This window comes from Thalassophryne amazonica, chromosome 6 (assembly GCF_902500255.1).
Source record: "Thalassophryne amazonica chromosome 6, fThaAma1.1, whole genome shotgun sequence".
Lineage (NCBI taxonomy): Eukaryota > Metazoa > Chordata > Actinopteri > Batrachoidiformes > Batrachoididae > Thalassophryne > Thalassophryne amazonica.
The window spans coordinates 21,181,665-21,200,274 of NC_047108.1; the positions used below are offsets into that span (position 1 = coordinate 21,181,665).

The 18,610-nt window shown below is 43.6% G+C and overlaps 1 protein-coding gene across 1 annotated transcript in view; it reads left to right on the forward strand.

Annotated features, from left to right (window-relative positions):
• LOC117511945 (myosin-7B-like) overlaps nucleotides 1–18,610 on the forward strand; it is a 239,631-nt gene that overhangs the window by 83,317 nt on the left and 137,704 nt on the right. Inside the window, exons 13-15 of the mRNA XM_034171880.1 lie at nucleotides 404–647; nucleotides 11,185–11,364; nucleotides 13,393–13,525. Of these exons, the coding sequence (XP_034027771.1) occupies nucleotides 404–647; nucleotides 11,185–11,364; nucleotides 13,393–13,525 (557 nt within the window). The remainder of the gene's footprint in view (nucleotides 1–403; nucleotides 648–11,184; nucleotides 11,365–13,392; nucleotides 13,526–18,610) is intronic.

The following is an 18,610-nucleotide window of genomic DNA, read 5'->3' on the forward strand; positions in this document are numbered from 1 at the left end:
CCTGTCTGTTTCTCTCTCTCTCTCCCCCCCCCGTCTCTCCCCCCTCTCTCTCTCCCCCCCCTCTCTCTCCCCCTCCATCTCCCTGTCTGTCTCCCTCTCCCTGTCTCTCTCCCTCTCCCTCTCCCTGTCTCTCTCTCTCTCCCCCTCCCTGTCTCTCTCTCTCTGTCTTTCTCTCTCTCCCTGTCTGTGTGTCTCTCTCCCTGTCTGTTTCTCTCTCTCTCTCCCCCCCCGTCTCTCCCCCTCTCTCTCTCCCCCCCCTCTCTCTCCCCCTCCATCTCCCTGTCTGTCTCCCTCTCCCTGTCTCTCTCCCTCTCCCTCTCCCTGTCTCTCTCTCTCTCCCCCTCCCTGTCTCTCTCTCTCTGTCTTTCTCTCTCTCCCTGTCTGTGTGTCTCTCTCCCTGTCTGTTTCTGTCTTTCTCTCCCCCCCCCCTCTCTCTCTCTGTCCCCCTGTCTGTCTCTCTCCCTGTCTGTCTGCAGTTCAATAATTTTGAGCAGCTGTGCATTAACTTCACCAATGAGAAGTTACAGCAGTTCTTCAACAACCACATGTTCATCGTGGAGCAGGAGGAGTACAAGGCTGAAGGAATCGAGTGGACCTTCATCGACTTCGGCTTGGACCTGCAGCCCTGCATCAACCTCATTGAGAAGGTTTGGGCCTCCTTTTAAACTGTCTAGTCCTTCATTTTCTCATAATTGTTCATACGTTTCCTACAAATTTTTGAAATATAAATTATATTTGAATTCAGTTATATTACATATTGTAATTTCAATTCAATGTATTTATTTTGCAACAAATGGCAAAAGTCACCCAAAGGGTGTGTGTGTTTGACCTAACCAGCCCCCTGACCAAGTACATAGACAACAGTGGTACAGCAGGAAAACCTCCCTCAGGCATCATGTGTGGAAGAAACCTCAAGCAGACCACAATTACAGGGGTGATCATGTTCTTTGGCCACAGTATCAAAGACAAAAACCAATAACAACAGATAAACATGCCAAAGAGAGATGGTGGAACTCAGCATCCATCAGCATCAGTTCTCATGGTCAAAATGACCCATGTATAGTGGAGATGTTTCAAACATGAACCATTCTGACCATAGGACAAGGCTAACTGTAGGGTTAGGCTAACTGTCAGGGGTTGGATTTTTGCTTTATGTTTCGTATGTTCTGCTTTGTTTAGTTATCTTGCTGGCCTTTTTCCTGCTTGGGGTTTCTCTGTCTCTATCTCTCTTGTCTGTCGATTGGTGTTTGGTGGTGGGCGTTTCACTCTGTCTGGCCACACTCTTGTTCTGGTGCTTTCCACGCATAACTGTTCCTAATCTGCAGCTCATCACCTGGGGGTATATAAGGTTCACTGGTTCCTCAAGTCCCTCGCCAGATTGATGCGCCTTGTGCCATCCTTCCAGCTCTGTTCATGTGTTTTCCTAGTCTTGCTTGCATCATCGTGTGTTTTTGATCATCTGCTGCCTGTTGATAAGCTTGGCTCCCTCTATTAAGGCCATGCCTTCCCCAAAGCACAGTCGCCTTGATTTAATGGGTACTTGCATGACCTCAGGCAGAAGGCTAGAGGTTTGGAACGGAAATGATGCAGCTCCAAATTAGAGGTGTTCCACGTCAAGCTATCTTAGACTATAAGCATGCAGTACTGGTTACAAAGCGGACCTATTACTCTGAGCTGAGCAACAAAAACAAGCATAACTCAAAGTTCTTGTTTGACACCGTGACAACATTTATACATGTACAACCACCTGTAAGTCGCTCTCCTTTTACAGCACAAGATTTCTTGGATTAATTTGAGAAGAAAATAGACGACATTAGGTTAAACATATCCCAGCATGCCTTAACCCATGATAGATATAATACATGATATAATAGAATACACTACAGGGACCATTGTACACTCCAGGGACCATCTTGCAGAGGTCCCAAAGAACAAAGAGACCAGACAGACAGGAGACGGAGACAAGAAGAAGAGGAGTGTCTCTCCCTTATTTAGCAGGAGTAGGGGAAAAACTACAGAGGATCTTCAGACGGCACAAAATCCTAGTTTACTTTAAACCTGTTAACACCTTGAGACAGAAATTAGTTCACCCTAAGGACATGATCCCTAGTTACAAACAGAGCAATGTAGTGTATTCTATCAGATGTCAGGAAAACTGTAACGAACACTACATAGGTGAGACTAAGCAGCCATTGCACAAAAGGCTATACCAGCAACGCAGAGAGGGCGCCGGTGGACCTCAGTCTGCAGTTCATCTCCACCTTAAAGACACTAACCACACGTTTGAGGACAAGGAAGTTAAAATCTTAGCCAGAGAAAAGAAATGGATTGATAGAGGAGTGAAGGAGGCATTGTATGTGAAACAGTTGAAACCCAAGCCTTAACTGGGGAGGGGGTCTGAGACACGCTTTGTCCCCTGTTTACAATGAGGTACTCAGGTCTAAGCAGTTTTAATCTTTTGTTAATGGTATTGAGTCATTCACGTCATCAGGACAGCCATCAGGAGAGGTGTCAGTCCCATTGTTAGGAGGGACAGCTACCCTGTCATTAGGAGGGTGCTAACTAGAGCACAATAGGTGCTAATTAGAGCAATTGTTTAGTCACTAGCCAATAGCAGTCTGCCCCTCGGTAGGAGGGGTCTGGTTAGGTTTAATACTCCAGCTTTTGTAGCTTCTGTTATTCTTCTCTACAAGAGTCAAGAAAGAAGTCAGACTACCAGAGCAAGAATTTTAGCTGAGCAATTTGAAGCAAAATGTCCTTGCGTCAAGCAACCCAGTCCAGTCGAAGATTCTCTACTATGAAAACCACATGGACAACTGAGAGCCTTCACAGAAACATTTAGAAAATATCATTCCACAGAGACAGCTCTCTCTAAAATGGTGAATGACATTCTGCGAGCAATGGACTCAGACACCACTACGGTATTGGTGCTGTTGGATCTCAGTGCTGTGTTTGATACTGTGGTTCATCATATTCTACTCAACAGGCTGGAGAATCATTTTGGGATTACTGGAGCTGCCCTTGCATGTTTGACGTCATACCTGACCAGTTGTTCTTACTGTGTTTTGTACAATAACACTACCTCTGATCTTAGGGACCTGCTTTTTTGCCTTTATGTAGCACCCCTTGGGGATATACTGCAGTGTTTTGGGATTGCCTTTCACTGCTATGCTGATGACACTCAACTATACATGCTGGTAACTGCTGGTAATCTCATTCACATCAAATCTTTAGAAGATTGCCTTGCATCATTGAGAAGCAAATGTCTAGTAATGTCCTACTTTTAAACTCTGATAAGACTGAAATGATGGTTCATTGTCCAGTGAGGCATCGGCATCAATTTGACCAAGTAACGCTTAGCCTAGGCTTGTGTGTTATACATCATATGAACAAAGTGAGGAATCTTTGGGTAATTTTTGATTATACGTTGTCTTTGGACCTCCACATTAGAGACATTTGCGAGGACTGCTTTCTTCCATTTGTAAAATATAGCAAAGATTCATCCCATCCTGTCTATGGCTGATGCTGAGACTTTGATACATGCAATTGTTTCTTCTAGATTGGGCTAAACCTCAAGCAGACCACAATTACAGGGGTGATCATGTTCTTTGGCCACAGTATCAAAGACAAAAACCAATAACAACAGATAAACATGCCAAAGAGAGATGGTGGAACTCAGCATCCATCAGCATCAGTTCATGGTCAAAATGACCCATGTATAGTGGAGATGTTTCAAACATGAACCATTCTGACCATAGGACAAGGCTAACTGTAGGGTTAGGCTAACTGTCAGGGGTTGGATTTTTGCTTTATGTTTAGTCTGTTCTGCTTTGTTTAGTTATCTTGCTGGCCTTTTTCCTGCTTGGGGTTTCTCTGTCTCTATCTCTCTTGTCTGTCGATTGGTGTTTGGTGGTGGGCGTTTCACTCTGTCTGGCCACACCCTTGTTCTGGTGCTTTCCACGCATAACTGTTCCTAATCTGCAGCTCATCACCTGCAAATATAGCAAAGATTCATCCCATCCTGTCTATGGCTGATGCTGAGACTTTGATACATGCAATTGTTTCTTCTAGATTACGCTATTGTAATGCTCTATTTTCTTGTTTACCGCAGTCCAACATTAGGGGTCTTCAACTGGCTCAAAATGCTGCTGCCAGGCTTTTGACACGAAGCAAAAAGTTTTTCCATATTACGCCTATTTTGGCATCCCCTCACTGGTTTCCTGTCGCTGCAAGATCAGATTTTAAGGTACTGTTATTGACCTATAACATTGTTCATGGACTTGCACCTCCCTATCTGGCTGACCTGGTAAAGCCCTATGTACTGGCTCAGGCCCTGCATTCGTAGGGTGCAGCACTTTGATGTGTTCCCAAGGTGAAAAAAAAAAGTCTGCCGGTCACAGAGCTTTCTCCTACTGTTTTCAGCTCTGTGGAATGATCTCCTGGCACAACAGTTGGATACTGTGGAGACTTTTAAATCAAGTTTAAAGACCCATTTGTTTTCCTTGTTTTATCATTAGTTTTATTGTGTTATGATGCTTTTTTATTCTTGTGCTCTTTTATGGTTTTATTTTTTATTGTGTTCTTAAAATTTTTAATTAAATTTTCTCTGTTTTTGTGTTGTGTGAAGTGCCTTGAGGTGATTCATCGCGAATTGGTGCAATAGAAATTAATACATTTAAATTTATTTGAATTTGTTTACCTGACTCTGCCTGATGTTTTTTGTACTGCTGCCTGTTTTGGACTGCTTTCATGTGTACCGACCTCTGCTTGATTATTCACTAAACTTTTTTGAACCACAGAGCTGTCTGTCTGAGTCTTGCATTTGTATCCAAGCATTCCTGACCATCGAGCCTGATAGATCAATCTGGCCAGCCCTGGATGCAGCAGACTCAGATGCATTTCAGCGAGTGGTACGCCACCACAGTCGGCAGCTAGTGCTTTAAGAGGATCAGCTGACCACGCTTAGCTCCAGAATTAATGAGCTGGGTAAACACCACGACTCGTTCATGTCCTCAGTAAGCACTCAGATGCAGCAGCTTTTATCCAAGTTGGATCATCAGGCCAGACTGGTTACGGCTATCGGCACTTCTCTTCCGGTTCGTCAGCGGGTGTGCTGGCTTCCGTACCTGTTCCAGGGTTTTGCAACCAGCTGTCTTGACCTGATCAGTTCTCCAGAGAAACGGATGACATCAGACCCTTTATCACCCAGTGTGTTACATTTTGAACTCATGTTATCAACGTTTCTGTCCGAAAGGACGAAGCTAGCATTCGTGATAACTCACCTGACCGGTCGAGCAGCAGCGTGGGCTATAGCAGAGTGGAGTTTTCAGTCTGCTTTCTGTACGTCCCTTAGCACCTTCACGACGGCTCTGCAGCAGCAGTTCTAGCATACCTGCCCGGGGTGGGAAGCTGCGCGCTCATTCATGAGGCTGAAGCAGGGCAGCCGCAGCATCGCAGACTGCGTTATAGACTTATGTATTTTGGCAGCGAAGAGTGAGTGGACTCCAACAGCACTCCTCGACATGTTCTTCCAGGGGTTAGCCAAAAACATCCAGGATCAGCTCATCACCGTAGAACTCCCAGAAGATCTCGACCAGTTCATCACACTGGCAATCTGGACCGACCGTCGACTGGGGGATCATCCTCATCACAAAGTTCGTCATCCTGCTAGCTGATCTGCCATGCCTCCAACACACTCTTCAGCTTCCAGCTGCTCCATCTCCAACTCTTCCCCTTTCTCCGTCATCAACTCAGAATACAATTCCTGCTAAATTAATATCCGAACATTCATCTTTTTCGGTATCAGCATTTGTCGACTCAGGTTCAGACGCTAATTTATTGTTGTCTTCTCTAGCCAGGACTCTCTATCTTAAGCTGTTTCAGCTTTTGCGTCCTCTGGTGGTGCGCGCGGTGGATGGTCATGAACTAGGTCAGATAACCCACCGCACTCGGTCTGTTCGTATGATTGTAGCCGCGTGCATCTCGCGGTCAAAGTAGGAAAGATAAACTATAGCAGAACTCAGAGCGCAGACCTGCAGCTCAGCTCAAGAACACATATAAACTAGAAGATAAATCAGAGTGCACAGTCTGTCTGCAGCGTGCACCTGACGCAGACATTCCTGCGTCGTCATGACACCACAGGAAGCTCGAGACAGCCCGGTGTGAAAGGGGCTTTAGAGATTGTGCTCATGAAGTATTTTGGACTTGTTGGTGCAGTATGACAGTAATAATAAAGAGTTGAAACTTGAGATTGATTTTTCAGTTTTAGTATGTTTGACAAACTCCCAATTTTCTTGTTTACCATATAATAAAACAGTTATAGACTTTTGATTTCGGTGTACTCGTGATTATGCGGACCTGGTCAGGATGAGGTTCACCTCGGCTAAGGCCTTGTTGAACCCCATCTTGACCAGGTCCGCATAATCACGGGTACACCGAAATCAAAAGTCTATAATTGTATAATAAAGTGCAGTGAGTGCAGCATCCATTTTGGTGAGAAAAAAATCCAACTTTCCTCATTCAAATTCACTCCAGTAGTATTCTGCCCTTACTAGGATGCTGCAGTTTTCTAGCTTGGCAGATAGTTCTGGAGGAAATCACTGAAGAAATTAACAAATTGAAAATATGGTTTGACCAAAACAAACGGTCATTAAACTTAAATAAAACAGGGATGAAGTGGAGGTGTAAGTAGGTGTTCACAGGAAACAGTTATTTATTTCTATATTTTTTATTTATGTTCATTGTTGGTTTTATCTTTTCTGTTGTGTTTTGTTTCATCAGGTTCTTTTTCTCTCTTTCTCTAAAATTGTATTGTAGCATTATTAGTTATTATTACTATTATTGTTGTTGTTGCTATTATTATTATTAATATATAAATAAAAATAAATTAAAAAATATTACAATTTGTAATACATCTGACTCTTTTACGACAACAAATGCTGAGCCATTAATTATTATACAGAAAACAAATGCACACAAATGTGTTGAGATGCGAACAACTTAATGCTAACTTTAACATTGAAAACGCCATAGACATGCTAATGCGTTAGCATTGGTCCAGTTTTTAAGTTATAAAATACATCCATCAACTGTTTCAGAAGACCATAACAGGTCGGTTTGACATAAAAAAGGTAAATATTACTCACAGACATATGCTCTTTAGGGCTTTAGTGGGGAAAAATTAAGTGAAATAAAACAAAGAATCAATGAAGCAGCAGATTGAAGCCCTGTTTCACTGGTTCAAGGTTCAAAGCAAAACCCCGCTGCTGAAATGGTTGATTACAGATGCGCTGCAGGGTCTGTAATCAATGTAGAGAAATGATCATTTTCCTAATAAACACCCCCAAAAACAACAGCCACTCTGAAGGACCGATAAGGGAATCGTTAAGCAAAAAGGCTGTTGATGTCGATGGATCGAATCATTTCTTAACGATACCCGAAAAGAACCAGTTCCTGATACCCATCCCTAGTCAGCACTTGAATGCACTGCCATTTTGTGGAAAAGAACGATAAGACACTCCGTCCATGAATTGACTACCAGGATCTAAACAACATTACAGTTAAAAAACAATATCCATTGCCGCTCATATCCACAGCGTTCGAGCTACTTCAGGATGTCAGAATATTCACTAAGCTCAACTTGCACAACATATACTATTTAGTCAGGATTAAGCAGGGATATGAGTGGAAAATGGTTTTCAACATGCCCACCAGGCATTACGAATATTTTGTCAAGCCATTTGGTCTAATGAATGCGCCAGCCGTTTTTCAGAATTTAGTTAATGATGTGTTACGTGAATTCTTGAATAAGTGTGTTTCCATATACATAGATGATATTCAGATTTTTTTACTTTTATTTTACCCTTTTTTTTTACCCTGCTGTTTTACAGATGTTACTACAGAATGACCTGTATGTTAAAGGCAAAAAATATGAGTTTCATCAATCCACCGTGTCATTTTTGGGCTTTGTGTTAGCCGAGGGCGAGATACAGATGGACCCTGTCAAGGTAGTGGCCGTTCGTGAATGAGCAGTCCCTGGCAATCACAAGGAGGTTCAGAGGACCTTGGGGTTTGCTAATTTCTACCTCAAACTCATTTGCTATTTCAGTACCATCACAGCTTTGCTACATGAGGTTACATCATCGCTTCATCACACTCTGGTGTCCATTCAAATGGACACCAGAGTGTGATGAAGCCTTCGAGATCCTTAAGCATTGCTTTACCACAGCCCCCGTGTTGCTCCTCCCTGACCCGGTCTGGCAGTTTGTGGTTGAAGATGATGTGTCTAATGTGGAAGTCAGTGCTATCTTGTCTTAGATGAATCCTTCAGATAAGGGGCTGCCTCTATGTGCATTCCTGTCCAGAAAACTTACCGCAGCCAAATGAATTTATGGCATCGGTGACTGCTAACTGCTGGCCATTAAGGTGGCCTTGGAGGAGTGGCACCACTGGCTAGAAGGGGCACAAATGCTGTTCCTGGTGTATACAGATCATGAGAATTTAGTGTATCTGCAAACCGTTAAGCAACTAAATGCCAGGCAAGCTAGGTGGGCAATTCTTTAGTCGTGTCATACTGACCCGGTTCACAGAATGGCATCATGGATGCATTGTCGTGGCAGGGAAATCCAGTGGACACGCCCGCAGATCCTGCTTCGTGTCAGCTATCACCTGGGAGCTTGTGTCCCGAGTTAGATCCACTTTGGGTAGCGAGCCAAGTCCTCCAAGTTGTTCTCGGGGAAGATTGTTTGTGTCTGCCCCTCTGAGGGGGGACGTCATTAAATGGGGGCATGGCAGTCATTTCACGTGTCACCCGGGAATCAAGAAAATCTACATTCTTCAGCAAAGATTTTGGTGGCCACGTTTGTCTCAAGATGTCTCAGAATACGTTAACGCTTGTCAAACCTGTGCCACGCACAAGTCTGCTAATCGGGCTCCTTCTTCACCCGTTACCTGTTCCCACGCGTCCATGGTCACATATTTCGATTGACTTTATAGCCAGTCTGCCACCTTCAAAGGGCAACATGGTAATTTTGACTGTCGTAGATAGGCTATCAAAAATTGTGCATTTTGCTGATCTGCCTAAGCTTCCCTCCACCAAAAAAATGGTGGAGGTTATGTTGTCACATGTTTTCAGGCTGTCAGTTTTCCACAATAGTGTCTGATCGCGAACCTCAGTTTGTTTCTAATTTTTGGAGGGAGTTTTGCCACTTGCTTGGGGTCACCTCCATTTTCACTTCCGGCTATCATCCTCAAGCTAACAGTTAAACTGATCGTTTAAACCAGGAGCTGGAAAAAGGTCTCCAGATCCTGTCTTTGCTGCAACCCGCTTCCTGGTCTTCTCAGCTATTGTGGATAGAACTTGCTCATAACAGCTTACCTACCTCTTCAACAGGGTTCTCTCCATTTCACATGGTATATGGCCACCAACCTTCCCTGTTCTCATCTGCTGTCTCCCATTCTTCTGTTCCCACAGCTCTCTGTCTCATCAGCCGGTGCCGACAAACCTGGGAGTGGGCTAGAAGGGCTCTGCTTCGTTCCTCCATCATCTGCAAAGCTGCAGCTAACCTGAAACATTCTCTGGCACTTATGTGATTGGACAGAAGGTGTGGCTCTCCACGCCCCACCTGCCATTACCTGGAATGCTGAGGAATCTAGCTCCTAGGTTCATTGGGGAGGTGATGGTCTAGTGGTTAAAGTTTTGGGCTTGAGACCAGAGGATCCTTGGTTCAAATCCCAGCCTGACCGGAAAATCACTAAGGGCCCTTGGGCACGGTCCTTAATTGCCTAGTTCCTCCCAGTGTGCAGTGGGCGCCTTTCATGGCAGCATCCTCACATCGGGGTGAATGTGAGTCATTGATGTGTAAAGCACCCGTTGTGCCCTGTCATACGCCCAGTTTGTGAATGGTAGGCCGGTCTTTACTGTGCGGCATTTCCTGGACTCTCACTGGCGGGGTCGTGGTGTACAATATCTGGTGGACTGGGAGGGTTATGCCCCGAGGAGCGGTCGTGAATTCCATTCCACTTTGTTTTGGACCCATCCCTAACCGACACTTCCATGCAGCTCATCCTGGTTCCCCTGGGCCGACGGGGGTTGGCCCTTGGGGGAGCACTGTCAGGGTTTGGATTTTTGCTTTATGTTTAGTCTGTTCTGCTTTGTTTAGTTATCTAGCTTTATTGGTTTTGTTGTATGTTAGTTATCTTGCTGGATTTTTTTCCTTCTTGGATTTTCTGTCCATATCGTTCTTGTCTGTCTCTTGCTGCATGGTGGTGGGCGTTTCACTCTGTCTGGCCACACCCTTGTTCTGGTGCTTTCCACGCACACTGTTTCTAATCTGCAGCTCATCACGTGGGGGTATTTAAGGTTCACTAGTTGCACTAGTCCCTCACCAGATCGATGTGCCTTGTGCCTTCCTTCCAGCTCTGTTCGTGTGTTTTCCTAGCCATGTTTGCCTTGTTGCATTTTTGATCACCTACCTGTTTACCCAACTTTGCCTCTGCCTGCTGTTTTTTGTACTGCTGCTTGTTTTGGAGTGCCTTCACGAGTACCGACCTCTCCTTGATTATTCACCAAACTTTTTTGAACCACAGATCTGTTCATCTGAGTCTTGCATTTGTGTCTATCTGCTCCTGACCATCAAGGCTGAGTAACTGTTCTGACCATAGGGTTATGCTAACTGATCTGACCGTAGGGTTAGGCTAACTCTTCTGACCATATGGTTAGACTTGCTGTTCTGACCGTAGGGTTAGACTTACTGTTCTGACCGTAGGGTTGGATTAATTGTTCTGACTGTAGGATTCCTCTGCAGTGATTCCTGGGGTCGAGCAGCAATGAACTGCTAAAACATCCCAGAATTTAATCCTCTATGAACAAACAGCTGTGCTCTGAAGTCAGTGGCCATCTAAGGAATAAAGTACTGGGGTAACGTGGTCTGCAGTGCCGTGTTTCAGTTCACAGAATGAGCAATAACCAAACTGGCTGCAGATAATTTACAGGATATAGAACAGCTGTGGCTCCCATCTTCTCAAACTGTAGGGGGCAGCACTGGTACTGACAACATGTGGACAGAGAGATCTTCCAACAAATATCAAGCCAACTTTCATTCCAATGGTCTGTTATTTGGTCTGTTGTTTGATGGCAGGACTGTGGACTGTGATTTAACTCATGCCACCATTCTGTGTGTGCAGCCGATGGGCATTCTGTCCATCATGGAGGAAGAGTGTATGTTCCCAAAGGCCACGGACCAGAGCTTTAAATCCAAACTCTACGACAACCATTTTGGAAAGTCGCCCAACTTCCAGCGGCCGCGGCTTGACAAGAAACGCAAATATGAGGCTCATTTTGAGCTGGTTCACTACGCCGGAGTGGTGAGAATCACTTTGCTGTTGTAACTGCTACTGCTAAATGTAGACTAAAGTACTAACACACAATGAATGTTTACTTTCCACCTTGACTTTTTAATACCTGCACAGGATGAACCATTAAACTTCAAAATCCCAGAGAATACGTGGGACTGTGGGGAATCAAAGCAAAGTTTATTTGACTTGTGTTGCTTCCACCAAACTGTACAAGAAAAGAAATGAACAGAAACATGAAGCATCAGCTCAATGCAACATCAAAAGACAGGTCAGGTGAGATGTGACTGGTGCACCCTGCCTTGGGTCCTGCATGGCAACCACCCAGCCAGAGAACCTGTCCATCCCCACCTCTCCAACATATCCATCTATCTACTGCAGCCAGGGAAACACGGGCGAGTCTTTGACCTTCTGCAGCCTCTGGGGTCCTAAACACTGAGGCGCCTGTGTCCTGGATCATGTTCAGAGAAACCACATGGACTAAATGTGGTTGCTGATGTTCCCTGACAGTGTCAGTGATCTTCCTCATCTGAGGGTCATCAAATAACCATTCATTTGACACAAAGTCATTCCAGTGAGACCCCAGGATCCTCCACAGAGACCTGGTACTAAAGGCATCCAGCCCTAATCCTAACCCTAACCTTAGGATACCTTAGGCCATTGGTTACCTAAGGTGTCCTAAGGTGAGGACTAAGTCTGACAACCAGACAGTAAGACAGGAAGTACCAGGAATCTGTAGACTTGGATTGTTGTTCTCTTGCAAAGATATAGTTCAACACTTTCACTACATATAGATATTTCTGATGGCTGACAACAGGAAGTCATTAAAAGGCTGCATCTTAGCCTGGATCCAAGACCATCACAAACCTACATGCTCTGATTCCTCTTCAGCTTCTTAAGTGTTGCAATCAGGGTATCCACTGATTCCGCAAACATCACAGGTTCATCTGTGAAGGCAAGGTCAGTAAAACTTTCCTGACCAACAGAAGCAGCAACGTTGCAGGTTTCCATGACCTGACCCAACACAACACCCATTCCATGTAAGGGTGATTCTTAGACTACGGGCACTTATGTCCTTTGATCATATTGTATGAAAAACAGAAAAAAGGGGAAATTTCACACTTTTATAGTTATCTTTACAATGAAAGTGTGTTAAGAAATTTGTTCTAGTAGTCTATGATGACTTTTTCACCTTTTTTCAGCATCATTATATGCAAATATTGCCGTTTTGTGCTTGTCCCACACCCAGACTTTTGATCTTCAATGATAAAAATGAATGGTAAAGAAATGTTTTTTCTAATGTTTAAAATATATCTGAATAAAATATCAGTAAAATAATCAAAACATAACTGGGGTATTCAATGTCATACAACTGTTGTGATTTTTTTTTTTAAACAAAATGTAGTTGTCCCACACTATTGCCGTAATTTCCACCACAGCACTGTAATGTCCCTAAACAGTTTGTATGAAAGATTGCTTGGGTAGTTTCTAAGGAGATAAACAGTGACATCAGAGCACATGTATATAGCGCCAAATCACAACAGTTGCCCCAAGGCGCTTTATATTGTAAGACAATGGTGTGGTGGAAATTACATTTACAAGGCCAATAGTGCCCGTAGTTAAAGAATCACCCATAAGCATTGAATAGTGTAGGAACTGCAACATGTCCCTAGAAATGCCAGAATTCACTGGGAAAAATGTGTGTGTAGGGGGTTGGTGACATAATCCTGTGACTTCCGGTGATATCTACCAGGTGAAGCCCTTGTTTTTAGTCTCTCCTGCTTCAAAGTGTCCCAGTGTTCCAGCCAAGTCCTCCTATACATCCAGATCTTCTGTGATCCAACACTTTCTCTGGTGACTTTTACTTCTCAGAGAGTTCCTCAGCTGTGTTGCCCTGAGGGTTACTAAATGTTAATTAATCAGATGCTACAGCAGAGATAAAAATCCTGAAAACTGTTTTCTGATGAAAAACAAACAGTCCTGTTTTGATGTTGGTCTTGTTAGTTTTGAAGTCCTGTTGATGTTTGGACGTTACTGCAGGTCCCCTACAACATCACAGGCTGGCTGGACAAGAACAGGGATCCTTTGAACGAGACTGTGGTGGCTGTGTTCCAGAAATCCTCCAACAAACTCATGGCTGGACTCTTTGAAGACTACATCATCTCTGATATGGGTAACTCTGAACCATTTAGACTTTTTAAAACAATTACACAATACAGTTTGTCGACAGGGATTTTATTTGCTGTCACATAAGGATCAGGTTTTATATTTCTGTTCATTATATTTGTTGAGCTCTCTCTCTCTCACACACACACACACACACACACACACACACACACACACACACACACACACACACACACACACACACACACACACACACACACACACACACACACACACACACACACACACACACACACACACACACACACACACACACACACACACAAAATCCATAACTCTGTGGATTTAGGGCCCAAGATTCAAGGCCTAAGTATGAACCTGGATGTAACGGTGGTGTCCTGTGATGTGACCACCTTTTCACATACAGCGCCAAATCACAACAAACAGTTGCCCCAAGGCGCTTTATATTGTAAGGCAATGGTGTGGTGGAAATTACATTTACAAGGCCAATAGTGCCCGTAGTTAAAGAATCACCCATGTATCCCAACTGTGAAGGCAATGGAAACTGTAAGACAACAGATGGACCAGGACCAACCTCAACCCAGACCAGATTTGCCAACCCCTGGACCTCTGTCTGAAGACCACCTGTTTACAATATGATACAGGTTCGACAGACAGAAACATGGATGTGATGTGGCTTTACTACCCCCATGGTGCCCAGCCTGGAGATGCTGTGTACCTACATGTGAGAGGTGGAAATCAAGGCCCTGTGATCCTTCAGAGGAACTACACCAAGCCACTGGTTCAGATATTTGGAGGAAACACGGGCCAAAATCAAAACTCAGGAAGTGCAAATTTCCACTGAACACATCGACTCAGTGGGTAACCACAGCACGTTTACATGAGGGGGTGTTAACAACAACAGTTTGTCTTTTCTGGACTCTGATGTTCACATAAATGAGGTTAGGAGCAGCACACTGGAGTCCAGAGGGAGCCCAGGGAAACCCAACACACAAACACAGACCAGAACCTTCTTTTTGATTCCCACCACCCACTGGAACACAAGCGTGGAGTTACCAGAACCCTGCAACACCAGGTTGAAAACATCCCAACAAATGCCTAGGCCCAAGAAAAGGAACATCAGCAACTGGAGGGACTCTTACAGTTTGTGGACATCCGAAGTGGACATTTGTGAAAACAGAAACAGGAACCAAGAAGGAACACCAACACTTTGGGTGATGAAGAACATTGTAATTCCACATGTGGCTGGAATTACAAACACAACATTCCAGTGCTTTTCAAACCCAGCAACACCAGGAACTGGTTCACCCAAAGACCACAGATCCACAAATCCAGTCCAGTGTCTGTGGTTCAGTGCAGCAAGGAATCCAATGAGTGCTACCCCGGAGAAAACAAACAGCTGGTCAACAAAGGACTCAGCTGCCGATCAGCATCTGAAGGAAAAACAATGCACCTCTCTCAATGTTGATATTTTAGACAGGGAAAATTTCACTTTCAATTTATTTTCATTTATATAGTACCAAATCACAACAAAGTTGCCTCAAGGTGCTTCACACAAGTAAGGTCTAACCTTACCAACCCCCAAAGCAAGAACACAGGGGACAGTGGTAAGGAAACCTCCCTCTGAGGAAGAAACCTCAAGCAGACCAGATTCAAAGGGGTGATCCTCTGCTTGGGCCATGCTACCGACACAATTTACAAAACGAATATACAGGAAATGTTGCCATGTACAGGACAGGAGGATTTCAGGAATAGACACCACACTCATCTCTGGATGGAGCCGCACCTCAAACAGAGAGAAAAAAAACAGAATCAGACATCAGAAAGACAACAAATATTGTATAATTTGTGAGTAAAAGACCCAGACTTTAGATAAAGTTGAGGCCACGGCCCACTCTGTTTACTAATAAAATGAATTTAAGAGAGTAAAAAGCATAGTAACATACTATGCCAGTATGCTAGCCATACGAAAGGAAAATAAGTGTGTCTTAAGTCTGCATTTGAAAGTCTCTACAGAATCTGACTGTTTTATTGATGTGGGGAGATCATTCCACAGAACAGGGGCACGATAAGAGAAAGCTCTGTGACCCGCAGACTTTTTATTCACCCTAGGGACACAAAGTAGTCCTGCACCCTGAGAATGCAGAGCCTGGGCCAGTACATAGATTTAATTAGGTCAGCTAGGTACGGAGGTGCCAGTCCGTGAACAATTTTATAGGCTAGTAACAGAACCTTAAAATCTGATCTCACAAGGACAGGAAGCCAGTGAAGAGACGCCAAAATGGGTGTAATGTGGTCAAACTTTCTGCTTCGTGTCAAAGGTCTGGCAGCATCATTTTGAACCAAATGGAGACCCCCAATGCTGGACTGCGGTAAACCAGAAAATAGAACATTGCAGTAGTCCGATCTAGAAGAGACAAATGCATGAATCAGGGTCTCAGCATCAGTCATAGACAGGATGGGATGAATCTTCGCTATATTTTGCAGGTGGAAGAAAGCAGTCCTTGTAATATCTCTAATGTGGAGGTCAAAGGACAAAGTAGGATCAAAAATTACCCCAAGGTTCCTCACTTTGTCAGTGTGATGTATGACAAATGCGCCTAGGCAAAGCGTTAGCTGGTCAAATTGATGCCGATGTCTCACTGCACCAAGAACCATCATTTCAATCTTATCAGAGTTGAAAAGTAGGAAGTTGTTTGACATCCAGCTTCTCACTGATGCAAGGCAGTCTTCTAAGGATTTTATGTGGATGAGATTACCAGCAGTTATCGGCATGTACAACTGAGTATCATCAGCATAGCAGTGAAAGGTAACCCCAAAACACTGCAATATGTGCCCAAGGGGTGCTATATAAAGGGAGAAAAGCAGGGGGCCTAAGACAGACCCCTGTGGAACCCCATATTTCATGTCACTAAGGTTAAAGGTAGTGTTATTGTACAAAGCACAGTGAGACCGACTGGTCAGGAATGATGGCCACCATGCAGGGGCACTCTCAGTAATCCCAAAATGATTCTCCAGCCTATCAAGTAGAATATGATGAGCCACGGTATCAAACACAGCACTAAAATCTAATAGTACCAGAATCATAGTGTTACAAATGATCTTCTTATGGCCTCGGACAGTGGACTCATCTCTGTGCTTGTTCTGTTAGACCTCAGTGCTGCTTTTGATACTGTTGACCATAAAATTTTATTACAGAGATTAGAGCATGCCATAGGTATTAAAGGCACTGCGCTGCGGTGGTCTGAATCATATTTGTCTAATAGATTACAATTTGTTCATGTAAATGGGGAATCTTCTTCACAGACTAAAGTTAATTATGGAGTTCCACAAGGTTCTGTGCTAGGACCAATTTTATTCACTTTATACATGCTTCCCTTAGGCAGTATTATTAGACGGTATTGCTTAAATTTTCATTGTTACGCAGATGATACCCAGCTTTATCTATCCATGAAGCCAGAGGACACACACCAATTAGCTAAACTGCAGGATTGTCTTACAGACATAAAGACATGGATGACCTCTAATTTCCTGCTTTTAAACTCAGATAAAACTGAAGTTATTGTACTTGGCCCCACAAATCTTAGAAACATGGTGTCTAACCAGATCCTTACTGTGGATGGCATTACCCTGACCTCTAGTAATACTGTGAGAAATCTTGGAGTCATTTTTGATCAGGATATGTCATTCAAAGCGCATATTAAACAAATATGTAGGACTGCTTTTTTGCATTTACGCAATATCTCTAAAATCAGAAAGGTCTTGTCTCAGAGTGATGCTGAAAAACTAATTCATGCATTTATTTCCTCTAGGCTGGACTATTGTAATTCATTATTATCAGGTTGTCCTAAAAGTTCCCTAAAAAGCCTTCAGTTAATTCAAAATGCTGCAGCTAGAGTACTGACGGGGACTAGAAGGAGAGAGCATATCTCACCCATATTGGCCTCTCTTCATTGGCTTCCTGTTAATTCTAGAATAGAATTTAAAATTCTTCTTCTTACTTATAAGGTTTTGAATAATCAGGTCCCATCTTATCTTAGGGACCTCGTAGTACCATATCACCCCAATAGAGCGCTTCGCTCTCAGACTGCAGGCTTACTTGTAGTTCCTAGGGTTTGTAAGAGTAGAATGGGAGGCAGAGCCTTCAGCTTTCAGGCTCCTCTCCTGTGGAACCAGCTCCCAATTCAGATCAGGGAGACAGACACCCTCTCTACTTTTAAGATTAGGCTTAAAACTTTCCTTTTTGCTAAAGCTTATAGTTACGGCTGGATCAGGTGACCCTGAACCATCCCTTAGTTATGCTGCTATAGACGTAGACTGCTGGGGGGTTCCCATGATGCACTGTTTCTTTCTCTTTTTGCTCTGTATGCACCACTCTGCATTTAATCATTAGTGATCGATCTCTGCTCCCCTCCACAGCATGTCTTTTTCCTGGTTCTCTCCCTCAGCCCCAACCAGTCCCAGCAGAAGACTGCCCCTCCCTGAGCCTGGTTCTGCTGGAGGTTTCTTCCTGTTAAAAGGGAGTTTTTCCTTCCCACTGTAGCCAAGTGCTTGCTCACAGGGGGTCATTTTGACCGTTGGGGTTTTACATAATTATTGTATGGCCTTGCCTTACAATATAAAGCGCCTTGGGGCAACTGTTTGTTGTGATTTGGCGCTATATAAAAAAAATTGATTGATTGATTGATTGATTGTCCGAATCCATCGCTCACAGAATATCATTCACCACTTTAGTGAGAGCCGTCTCTGAAGAATGATATTTGGGTGATTCTTAGACTACGGGCACTTAATATGTCCTTTGATCATATTGTATGAAAAACAGAAAAAAGGGGAAATTTCACACTTTTATAGTTATCTTTACAATGAAAGTGTGTTAAGAAATTTGTTGTAGTAGTCTATGATGACTTTTTCACCTTTTTTCAGCATCATTATATGCAAATATTGCCGTTTTGTGCTTGTCCCACACCCAGACTTTTGATCTTCAATGATAAAAATGAATGGTAAAGAAATGTTTTTTGTAATGTTTTAAAATATCTCTGAATAAAATATCAGTAAAATAATCAAAACATAATTGGGGTATTCAATGTCATACAACTGTTGTGATTTTTTT